We start from the raw sequence: 12,810 nt of genomic DNA, 5'->3' as shown, positions 1-12,810 counted from the left end.
GCCCTTGGGCGACTGCAAGCTGGACAAACCACGTAAGGACCATATGCAGGCTCTAGCAATGGTACCAGACCACCAACACTACAGACGACGGACTACGTAATGTAAGATCAAGGGTCACCACCCGACGTCAGGATCGTCAGATTGTGCGACAGTATCTTCAAGTTCGCTTTGTTAATGCTGCGCAAACTGCTCGACAGACCATGAGGACACACCGGCGACATATTTGTGCGGACACCATGCGTCGACGATTGACGAGGAGACACCTCCACTGTCACAGGCCACACCGAGGACCCATCCTGACACCACGTCATCGCCGGGACTGTCTTCGGTGGGCAACACAGCACCGGCATTGGCGCCTCCAGCAGTGGAGAAGAGTCCTCTTCTCAGACGAGAGCCGTTACTGTATCTCAACAGCAGATGGGAGAGAGAGAGAGAGAGAGAGAGAGAGAGAGAGAGAGAGAGAGAGAGAGAGAGTCTCTGGCGACGCCGTGGGGAACGTTTTCGGATTCTTGTGTTTTGAAAGAGACTCGCTGGGTGGTCCAAACATCATGGTGTCGGGTGGAATTGGTCTTGCACAGAGGGTCGGCCCTTTGGTCTTCCAGAACATCGGTCCTGGGAGAAGCAATGGTGTCACAGCAGCTCGGTTCATTGACCAAGTCTTGAGACCACACGCCATACCTCATTTGGCACGTCGCCGCAACCACTAGTTTCAGCATGATAACGCCCGTGGCACACTGCGAGAGCAACAAGAGACTTCCCCCAGCAGAATGGCATCAGAACCATGCAGTGGACTGCCCTCAGTCCCGATTTAAATCCCATTGAGGACCTGTGGGTCGAGATTCAAAGACGGCTGAATGACGTCCGACCACCGCAGCTGAACTGCGTGAGGCGTTCCTCAGTGTATGGGCTTTGGCCTTCATCAACCGGACACACGAGATGCTCACTTGTGATGCCATTTTCTCAAAGACTATTGTTGTGTTTCACTTTATAAACCCTTGACACTTTAATTTCAACCTTGATGATCAGTTTTGCAAAGTTTCATCTTTTGAATATGTCTCAAAGTATGTTTACAGTGTTTGGACAAATAAATTTCTCATATATCTATCCATGGTGACGTTTCTTTTGCGGTTCAGTATATGATTCAGCAAGGACTTTAAATCCATGTCAACACACCATTGAAACGACACCCGATCGAAATCAATTTCAAATACCTACATAACATTACCGAAGCCGTTTGAGAAACTTGTTGTTTTCCTTTTTTCTTGAAATTTCAATATTCTTGGTTGAAATGTCAAGATACATACGCTGAGATTTTAAGTTAAACATTTAATTATCATCTTGACAATTTAAAGTTCATTGTTCTGACATTTCACTTCAGTGTCTTGAAATTTAAAAAAACAACAACAAAAAAACACAAACAAAAACAAATGACCCTAAAACTCTTCCGTACTACATAGACACACACAAACACAATATGTATACTCACATCCTAGGAGCATGGCGAATATTGAAAATATCTTCTCGGCGTTCGTATTTGGCGCCACATTTCCGAAGCCAATACTAGTCAAGCTGGTGAACGTGAAGTAGAGCGACGTGATGTATTTGGAGCGTATCGTCGGCCCGCTCAGGGAATCGTTCGGATAGTACGGCCTTTTCATTGTATCGGCAAGACCGTCCAACCAACTTATATGGGCGTGCAGTGTCGGCCGTTCCATGTTGGCGATAGCGTAGAAGATACACGCCAGCCAATGAGCGATGAGGGTAAAGGTCACCATCAGAAGCAAGAGCACGGCCGCTCCATATTCGGCAAACTGCTCGATTCGTCGAACGACTCTAAGCAGTCGTAACAAACGGGCCGTTTTCAGGATGCCAGTTGCTTTCATTGTCTGAAACATTAATAAATTGTTTATTAATAAAATAATTACAATATTCAAACTGCTTGCATATTTTATGTTCAACGTGTAATTTTCGTTCATACAGATTGGTTGATGCATGTCATCGATCCCAATTGCGTGGATCGAAGCTCATGATATTAATCACTGGATTGTCTGGTCCAGACTCGATGATTTACAGACCGCCGTCATATAGCTGGAATATTGCTGAATGTGGCGTTAAACAACAAACCAATCATACTGATAATATTTTTTTCAATGAATGCCAAACAGGGATCGTTTTACAAAGGATCTCACCGCTGCGACTTTCGTTAGACGGACAAGGCAAGGTGTCATGTACCCAAATAATTGTGGATCTGTGGATCAGATGCATACAATGGCCGTTGTGTATTGGTAATATTTAGCTGAATAGAATAGCTTTTTCACATTTAAGAAACATACAGCAGTATTTCTTGTAAATGCCATGTCTGATGACATAACCGCGATATTGCTGGAATAGTGCTAAAAGCGGCGTAAAACCTTCCTCACTGACTAGATGAAAACATTCAGTTGACTAATCAGTTTTTATAAAGTACAGGTTGGTATTTACGGTGGCCCATAAGGGACATTGAGTCTGTTTCTAGATATTTTGATATTTAACTTACTGTTGTGGTAACCTTTTGCAAATTAACACGATTTGTCATACAAATATGTGATAAACCATGTAGAAAGTCGATATTGAATCGCTTAAAAGTGAAGCGAAAATGTCAAAAACTAAAATGAAAATGTCAAAAACAAAAATGAAAATACAGAAAACTAAAATGAAAATGTCAAAAAAACCAACGAAAATGTCAAAAACAAAAGCGAAAATGTCAAAAACTAAAACGAAAATACAGAAAACTATTCACACCGCGGATTTCTGTATTTTCATTTTCATTTTCCATGTTTTCGGTTGTTTTTATACAGGATTTATCACATATTTGTATGACAAAGTGTGTTAATTTGCAAAAGGTTACGATAAAAGTAAGTGAAACATCAAAATATTGAAAAACAGACTCCATGTCCCTTATGGGCCACCGTAGGTATTAATGCATCATGTCTGGCTACATGTTCAGTCTAACTTGTTTCCCCGAGCAAATACAAGCAGAGATTTCCCCCATGGAACAGATTTGTATTTTCTGATGAAATCCGACACCCCAGGTAGACATTACATCTCCGCAAACATCACAATCTGTCAATCATTCTAACAGTGTGTGGGAACTGCAATGATCGGGACAGCGGCTGCGTCGTGTTTCCGATGTAAAGTCGATTTGATGTCAATTTAGCGGTCAACCCGCTTTTCTGAGGATGCATAGAAATATATATTATTTCTATTTTAACGAAGTTCAGGGCAAATATTCAAGTCCCTTGATTTCTAGAGGTGAAAACTGACTATATACTGATGCAGTTGGGATTAGGATGCGAATGGAGTAATGGTGATTGTTTTATTGGTTTGTTTTATTTGTTGTTGATAGGACGCTGTAGTGTAGTTAGAATATTGCTGAGTGCAGTATTATTTGTTTGTTTGTTGTTTAACTTCGCACTCAGCAATATTCCAGTTGTATGACGGAGGTCTGTAAATAATCGAGTCTGAACCAGACAGTCCAGTGACTGACATGCGTATCAAGCCACGAAATTGGGATCGATGACATGCATCAACCAAGTCAGCGAGCCTGACCTCCCGATCCCGTTAGTCGCCTTTTACGGCAAACATGGGTTGCTGAAGACCTATTCTACCCTGGATCTTAACGGGTTGATAGTTTTATCAAATATATACTTTAGGGTTTGAAAATAAAAACGACAAAAACTTTTAATAATCATACGAACTATCTGCCTAAAGCAGCGTCCATTGTGCGATTGCGACTATAGCATGAGCATGTGTTTATCCACTACTATCAAACTGTTATCACACCGGGTGATCGCCTGAGACAGACTTGGACTTTTTGTCAAATACATTTAAGAGAGCCAAACAGTCACTAGACAATAACGGATTTCCAAATTCTGAAATATACTACTCAAAATAAGTTAGGGTCAACCTGATTCGTTTATGTTACTGCACGTGATGTCATCACTGATTAACTATAAAAAATGGGAAAGATTCAGGTGGTCCCAACCTTTTTTATGTAGTATTACTGTAGCCAGAAGCTGCAGAACCTGACAGAGCTATGTAGTACTACTGCTACCAGAAGCTGCAGAACCTGAAAGGGTTATGTAGTATTACTGCTGCCAGAAGCTGCAGAACCTGACAGGGCTACGTAGTAGTACTGCTGCCACAAGCTGCAGAACCTGACAGAGCTATGTAGTATTACTGCTGCCACAAGCTGCAGAACCTGACAGGGCTACGTAGTAGTACTGCTGCCAGAAGCTGCAGAACCTGACAGAGCTATGTAGTATTACTGCTGCCAGAAGCTGCAGAACCTGACAGGGCTATGTAGTATTACTGCTGCCAGAAGCTGCAGAACCTGACAGAGCTATGTAGTATTACTGCTGCCACAAGCTGCAGAACCCGACAGGGCTATGTAGTATTACTGCTGCCAGAAGCTGCAGAACCTGACAGAGCTATGTAGTATTACTGCTGCCAGAAGCTGCAGAACCTGACAGGGTTATGCAGTTGGGGTTTTCTCGGACGAATTCTGCAATTCCGTAATCGCAGAAAGATTTGCAGAAAATGTAACTTACCATGGAACATGCAATTCAAACATACAAAATATGAATTCTACCCTAAAATGAAATTTGAAAATAATGTTTCCTGACTTTAAAGCGTTTCTTTGGTATTATGACAACATCAGCTATGTTTAAATCTAACCATCAATAAATATCAGCGACACTAAGCTATTTATCAGCATAGATAAAAGTTATGTCTTGAAATGGATTTTTACCGCAGTGTTTTGATAACGTTCCCCAAGATATTCGTCTTGGAGTGATCATGTTGTCAGTCGTCCCTAGGTAAATATGCCAATATGTTTATAGACGTTAAATTTTCAATGTTTGAAGCATTCACTGTGTACATTGTACATGATTGTAAACAGTGTATTCTTGTGTTTTATGATTGCAGTATTTAATGTGCAGTGTATTCCTGTGTTCTGTGATTGACGCATTTACTGTGCAGTGTATTTCTGTGTTCTGTGATTGAAGCATTTACTCTGCAGTGTATTCCTCTGTTCTATGTTTGAAGCATTTACTCTGCAGTGTATTCCTGTGTTCTATGATTGAAGCATTTACTGTGCAGTGTATTCCTGTGTTCTATGATAAGAAGCATTTACTATGCAGTGTATCAGTGTCTTCCATGATTTGAAGCATTTACAGTGCAAAATATACTCCTGTGTTACACGATTGAAGCATTTACTATGCACAGTGTATCTATGTACTATGCACAGTGTGTCTATTGTATCTGCAATTGAAGCATTTACTGTGCACAGTGTATTTCTGTGTTCTATGACTGAAGCATTTACTGTGCACAGAGTATCAATGTCGTCTATGATTGAAGCGTTTACTGCGCACAGTGTACTCATGTGTTCTATGATTGAAGCATTTACTGTGCACAGTGTACTGATGTGTTCTATGACTGAAGCGTTTACTGCGCACAATGTACTGATGTGTTCTATGACTGAAGCGTTTACTGCGCACAGTGTACTCATGTGTTCTATGATTGAAGCATTTACTGTGCACAGAGTATCAATGTCGTCTATGATTGAAGCATTTACTGTGCACAATGTACTGACGTGTTCTATGACTGAAGCGTTTACTGCGCACAGTGTACTCATGTGTTCTATGATTGAAGCATTTACTGTGCACAGAGTATCAATGTCGTCTATGATTGAAGCATTTACTGTGCACAATGTACTGATGTGTTCTATGACTGAAGCATTTACTGTGCACAGTGTAGTCTTGTGTTCCACGACTGAAGCAAGAACAGTTCACAATGCATTCACTGACATCTTGGGAGGATTCAGATGTAACAAATTCTGATTTGTCAATGTTAACCCGACGTTTCCACACAAAAAGCAGTTATCGCGACCACAGCGAGCTGCGTAATTTACCGTTATTACCATCAGCATGACATGATCGCCAGCGTCCCTCGGGGTAATGATGCGTGACCCATCAGTCAGATTATCATCTCAAGATACTCACAATTAATACCACCACATTTCGTTGATAACACACAATCTTTAAAGTCATTAAGATACAAAGCATGTAATGGGGTGATGGTTATACCTCCCTTTATCAATTCATATTTTTTTTAAACTTTAAAAAGAGAATTCGCCTAATTCTGCGTAAACCTGTGCACATGATTAGTCTCTTAATATGTGTTCCGTCTGCGGCCTGCATACTTCCCAGCCCATTACACGAAACAGCAACGAAGTTTGTGATTAAGATTGTGTGAGTGAGTGAGTATTATTGTGCGCCCTATCACCGCGGTAAATTTGAACATGACACACTGGTATTCTTTAAGCCATGCCTGTAGCGATGTGACCAAGTTATGGGACTAAAATATGTAGTAAATACATCATAGTTATAGGGGGGGGAAGGGGCACGGGTTGCCCAGTCGTCTAAGGCGCCGCGAATCGCTGTGCAGAGTTGCGTCCCTTGGGCACGCCAGAAACCTATGATTGTGAGTTGGAATCCCGGTTCGCCCCAATTATGATTAAGTTTCTAGGTTTGTCAGCACCATACCCGTGCTCGTGGGTTTGGCCACGTGGTAAACCTGCATCACTTCGGGCTTTCCCCCCACATTAAGCTGACACGCCGTGATGTAACTGGAATACTGTTAAAAGCGGCGTTAAATCAACTCATTCACTCACTCACTCACTCATTGTCATATGCAAAAGCAGTAAATAAATCCTTTCATGCACAATTTCACGCCCACGCATGTTTTCCCCAAGGTTTCAAATCTTGTTTAACCAAGTTGACTATTAGTGGTCTGTCGCTTGTGTATATCGTATTCAACGCATGATTACGGGCAAAATATGTTCAAACCAGTTCATGCCCTCTCACGCAATCGTTTTAAAAATGAGACACAATAAATGTCACGTTTTCACAAAAGACCCCATTTATGTTGGCTGTTTGAGAAGTCACAATAACACTCATCAAAAGAGATCGTCTCTGTTTTCCCGAATTATGAACAGAAGGCCTGGTCACATGAAAGTTGGTCGTTTATTTCAAGCGACACGTGACCTTCCAGGTAATAGACAATTTGTTTCCTCTAATTATAGCGATCGTAAGTAAGCCGATCGCACTTCCGTGTCGCGTAATGCGATGTTCCCTCACGCGATAACACTGTGAGAAGTCAAGGTTAGAATAACCGTTTGCCGTGACAGCTTTGGCGGTCTCTGCAGACAGTAAATGCGTCAGGTAAGACATAAGAACAACGATCAGGCTAACAAAGCTTATCAGAGTCAGACTGGATTTGCGTGATGTTCGAAACATATTCTGAAGGTTTCATTGGAGGGGTACGTTTCAGGTGGACATTTTGAAAACGCATCTTTTTTATTTTTTTATTTCTGATCAATTTTTTGAAAAAAAAAATGTCATGTTTTTTTTGTGAATTTTGTCAATTTGGACTCGCATAAAACAGTTTGGACTCGCCGTCACAATGAAATACATGTACTACTACTACTACTACTACTACTACTAATAATAATAATAATAAAAATAATAATAATAATAATGATATGCGAAGTGCAATATCAAATCGGTTGTTCAAGAAGAGGTTATCTGAACGACCACTACATCGAGTTTATGTGCAGTGTGTTGAGAAGATCAGCAACCCTGCAGAGTCCTTCGCGTGGATGAAGTCGCCTGGCCTGAAAAGTGAAACAGAAGGCTTTCTGTTTGCTGCTCAGGACCAGTCGCTTCCCACTCGAAACCGTCAATGTGTGATTTTGCATCAAAATGTAAATATGAAATGGGGATTATGCAATGAATTTAATGAGACTGTCCAGCACATTGTCGGTTGATGCCCCGCTTTGGCACAGACACAGTATGTTAAGCGATATGATGGAGTGGTTCGATCATTTTATGACCGTCTTCGCCATGCTTGTGTTTATGACACATAGGTCCTTCCATGGTACGACCCGGAATATGTAGAGGGCGTCATGGAAAATGACAAATACAAAATTCTTTGGAATAGGCCCGTAAACAGCCTCAGGCCTCTCCAGGCCGACAAACCCGATCTTGTCCTTTTTGATAAATCCAATGAAATCATTTATATCATTGAATTTTCTGTCCCTTTTGGCACTAATGTGATTGACAAGATTCATGAAAAATATGGCAAATATGCTTTCGAAATGTGGCGCTTGCATCCCAAGTACCAAGTTGTCAGACTCGCCATTGTTCTCGGTGCCTTAGGTTTGGTACCTCCCAATCTGTTGACTAACATCGGGAGAGTACCCGGGTTTGCTACCAGGAATACAGCCCATCTGACAATCTAGGTAATGCAGAAGGCTGCAGTGTTGGGGAGTCTTCACTTTCTCCGAAAAGTTCTGGGTGGGTTTGACTAGGCAGCGCTTCCTGGGAGAAGTCCCATTCGCTGTCTGGGCTGCGTGTAGATGGGGCAAGGGCCCCGAGCTGATGATGAGCCTAACCAGCCTGACTGTGCCAGGATCACCAAAACCCTCTTTGCTGCAATATTTTGTATACTTTACTCTGTAAATAATAATAATAAGAAGAAGAAGAAGAAGAAGAAGGAGAAGAACCCGTAAAGTTTCGGGACAGAACTGGTTTTCAGGAACCCATGCTGGACGAAAGAGGCCACGGGATCGGGTGGTCAGGCTCGGAGTATTATTGGTTGCTGCATGTCATCGTATCCTATAGCGTAGATCGACGCTCACTGTGTCAATCACTGCATTGTCTGGTCCAGACTTGATACTAAAGCTGGATAATCGCTGGCTATGGCGTTAAACAACAAACGCACACATTCTTTGAAACCTTGTTTATTTGGACGCTACTGATTCCAATCAAATAGTCCCGATTGACTGATGTCCGGGTAAACAGACGTCCGGGTTAACGTTCCATTTAACAGTTTACAAATAGACGATCTGAGTTCACACATAGTTTTAATTGAATTTAATTAATTCAAGTATTCAATCGATACGCATGATGTCAGTCACTGGATTGTCTGGTCCAGATTCGATTATTTACAGACCTCCGTCATACAACTGGAAAATTGCTGAGTGCGACGTTAAACAACAAACAAACAAAAAACACTGCACTCAGCAATATTCCAGCTACATTACAGCGGCCTATTAATAATCATGTCTGAACCAGACAAACCCGTGACTGATATTACAAGCAACGTTCATCGCCGTTAAAAACGTCCATTTCATATGAGCCAGCCCGAATAATGGTGTTATTTGCCATTTCTCGGGATGTTTTTTCTCCAATTGATGTAGCGACGTCCCATACCTCGACCTTCCAAAGTGTTATCTCATAAAACGAAATTAGGAACTCTCTATTGTGGTCCCGAATCTTTATTAAGCATAATCCCAGCCTAATTCTAACTTCTTGAGAATGTTTATTCTGCTAAATTAGTTTAGCCTAACAAAGTTTCCATCAACCAAAGCTTAAGATTTCTGCAGACGCGCACTCATCCCGTCACTGATAACAGTCGCTGCATCGCAGGAACCCATGGCCGCTGATCGCGCCTAATGGTTGTTTTTGGAAACACATTTGCACGAAAGCAATTTGTCGCGTCCTATCAATTGTCAGCGAGCCTTGTAAATTAACAAAGCTACTTCCCGCTGACTCAGCAGATAAGGCAACGGGGACCTCTCATCTCCTCCCATAAGCCGGGATATTACACGGCGTGTATCACACGCAGGCTTGTTGTTGTCCGCCTCACAACACAGGCCGCTGTCAGACACTGACAAGCTATTGATGAGATATCGACAACCCTGATACACGGGACTCCGCCGGCTGGAGGTGAAATGCATCGCAATCGCCGCACTCAGCAATATTCCAGCTCTATGACGGCGGTCTGTAAATAATCGAGTCTGGACCAGACAATCCAGTGATTGATATAATGAGCATCGATCCACGAAATTCGGATCGATGACATGCATCAACCAAGTAAGCGAGTCTGACCACCCGACCCCGTTAGTCGCCTCTTACGACAAGCATAGTTGCCTTTTACGGCAAGCATGGGTTGCTGAAGACCTATTTTATCCAGGATCTTCACGGGTCACAACACTATGACGAGTAGGGGTGTGGTGCGTTAAGGGGGCGTGCTCCACATTTTAGTGACCACTTTCGGTCTGCGTCTAGACGCTGTAATTTGTTTCCTGTGTCAAACTGATCCATTGTGTCTGTAATTGGTACAATAATAACAATAAGTGCAGTATTAATACGTCACAGTCCATTCACCAAACGAATGCTTGTGGCGCTACACTAATATCATACCCCGGTAAACCACTGGATCAGTGTGTTCTCTTTCTTTTCAGCTCCCTGGGGAGTATGCAACCAGGCTGCCTGTGAGGCGCTAGAAGTTTAACAGTCACTATATCTCATCCTACCGGGTACCCATTGACTACTGGGTGAACAGAGGAGCATCAAGAGAAAAACACTTGCCTAGGGGTAATCAATAACTGCTGGTCAGTATACATCATATTATTTGAGTTTGTAAACAAACAATTTGAATTTGGAATGACTTAAATAAGATTTGCTAATACTGCCCATTCACCGAGGCTGTCCCTTTAACGCGATATCAATGCTCTCTCGTACGGGTAATAGTTCCAAATATGACCACCAGTGACAAAAATGATGCAATTCCCTATTTTGACTTGTACCATTTGTTCCCTTGGTTTATCAGGTGAACATTTGACTTGCCTTTGCATGTGTTTGTGACGAGTGTCAACGGCGAGCCAGGATACACTCACCTTTTCGCGAACATCTGATATCATCACCATTTTATAGTGATTCATAAACCCATCCTCGTAATACAGTCGACATGGTACAATGGTAAGTGTTTTGTTGCTTCTATTCAGCTTTTTGTATGTGACAGAATATGTTTTCGATCACTGCGTTAAGGCATCCAAAAATATCGTTTCCCAATTGCGTAGATCGGTGCTCATGATGTCAATCACTAGATTGTTTGGCCCAGACTCGATTATTTACAGACCCCCGTTACATGGCTGTAATATTGCTGAGTACGGCGTTAAACAGCATAAAATACCAAACAAACACAATTGACAGTTGACGATATATACCACTAAAAGAGTAAGAGAACACCAAATGGTATCACATGGCTGTATCTACACGTTGTTGTATCTACAGAGGCATGACTGGTGGGTATTTCAACACAGCCTTCCAATTGTGGTGTTATTCTACTTGTTTAGGTAGTTTATATCACAACACACAGTGTCTGGTAATCGCACACTATTTGTCTGCGGAGCATCATTATTGCTAAAAGAATGCCGTCCTATCGAACAGAGCGTGGCCACTATTGACAAGCTCTTGACGTGATATCGACAACACGGTAACAGGGATGAACGGCGCTGGAATGTCGAATGCGTCACAGCGTACAAGCTCCTCTCTCAATAGTGAGCGAGAAGAAGGTCTCTTACATCGCCTATTTTTTGTTTGTTTGTCGATTAACGCCGCACTCAAACAATATCCCAGCTACGCCTGGCTGGATTTGGTACGCGGTAACCCGTGCCTGACGGATAAGTGACTTCATGAATCGGGTGGTCAGGCTCGATGACCTGCACGTCGTGGTACCCGGCGTTGATCGTTGCTCATAATATCAGTCATTGGCATGGAATTATTTACAGGCCACCGCCATAAAGCTGTAGGCATACTGGGTGTGACGGTAAATAACAAACAAACAAACGGTTTAACAAAAAAGTATGTTCGCCAATATTCGTTAGAAATTTTCGTCGAAAAGAAAGTAACATTTATATCGAAAGTTCAACGTCCTGGAATATTGATCACGTATTGATTATGAAAAATCAATTTTCACTCAAAACATGCAGTAGATCTATTGTTTGTTTGTTTGTTTGTTTGGTGTTTAACGCCGAACGCAGCAAGAACCCAGCTATATGACGCCGGTCTGCAAATAATCGATTCTGGACCAGACAATCCAGTGATTGTTATCATGAGCATCGATCCACGCAATTGGGATACGATGACATGCATTAACCAAGTCAGCGAGTCTGACTACCCGATCCCATTAGTCGCCTGGTACGGCAAGCATGGGTTGCTGAAGATCTATTCTAGCCCGAATCTTCACGGGTAGCAGAGCTATTGACAACTCTTATGTGATACACAACTTGACTTCGATTATTCGACAGGTACACGCTATTAACAGTTTAAGTGAGCTACATGCAATATCGCGGAAGGCATTAGGAAACATGCTCTAGCATGTCAGACTACTCTAACTGACACATACAATAGCGATATTTAACGAAATATGAACTGTTGTTGACGTGGGGAATACAAGCATTAGCACAGATGCATTAGGTTGTGTTAGGCTGATCGACAGGTGTACATTGTTAATATCCGGATATTAATGTTCCTTCTATTCTGTAAGACACTTAATGTATGACGTTTCAATGAAGGGCATGTGAAACAATATATTGATAAAACCGTATTTGTCACCTAATGTGCTAAAGTGGGATAGCACATGAGTATCAAAGAACTCTTATAGATTTGATGTAAATATATTTGTCCTTTGCAAACGTTTTCCGTGAAATCGGTAATATTATTGATATATCTGAAGAGTCGAGGTGAGTAATTTTAGAATAGAAGCCGGTAACGTGCGTCAATAGCTCACGTCAGTATTGTGTTGACCATGGTCGTTGATCGAAAGTGGTTTCCTTTGTGACGAGCGCGCGTTAACGACTGGGTTCCGTCTCTTCACGATATAAAAGCAAAGTTTAGCCTGGAGGATTAGTGAGTGAGTGAG

At 42.1% G+C, this 12,810-nt stretch overlaps 1 protein-coding gene across 8 annotated transcripts in view; it reads right to left on the bottom strand.

Moving 5' to 3' along the window:
- Positions 1-12,810, bottom strand: part of LOC139461224 (voltage-gated inwardly rectifying potassium channel KCNH7-like) — a 279,271-nt gene that overhangs the window by 41,283 nt on the left and 225,178 nt on the right. For all 8 annotated transcript variants that reach the window (XM_071242843.1, XM_071242845.1, XM_071242842.1 and 5 more), the window contains one exon: positions 1,487-1,886. In XM_071242843.1, coding sequence (XP_071098944.1) covers positions 1,487-1,886 — 400 coding nt within the window. The remainder of the gene's footprint in view (positions 1-1,486; positions 1,887-12,810) is intronic.

This window comes from Haliotis cracherodii, unplaced genomic scaffold, assembly GCF_022045235.1.
Source record: "Haliotis cracherodii isolate W230 unplaced genomic scaffold, xgHalCrac1.p SCAF_14, whole genome shotgun sequence".
Classification (NCBI taxonomy): domain Eukaryota; kingdom Metazoa; phylum Mollusca; class Gastropoda; order Lepetellida; family Haliotidae; genus Haliotis; species Haliotis cracherodii.
The sequence above is the reverse complement of the archived record's forward strand: the minus strand, read 5'-3'. Positions and strand labels throughout refer to the sequence as shown.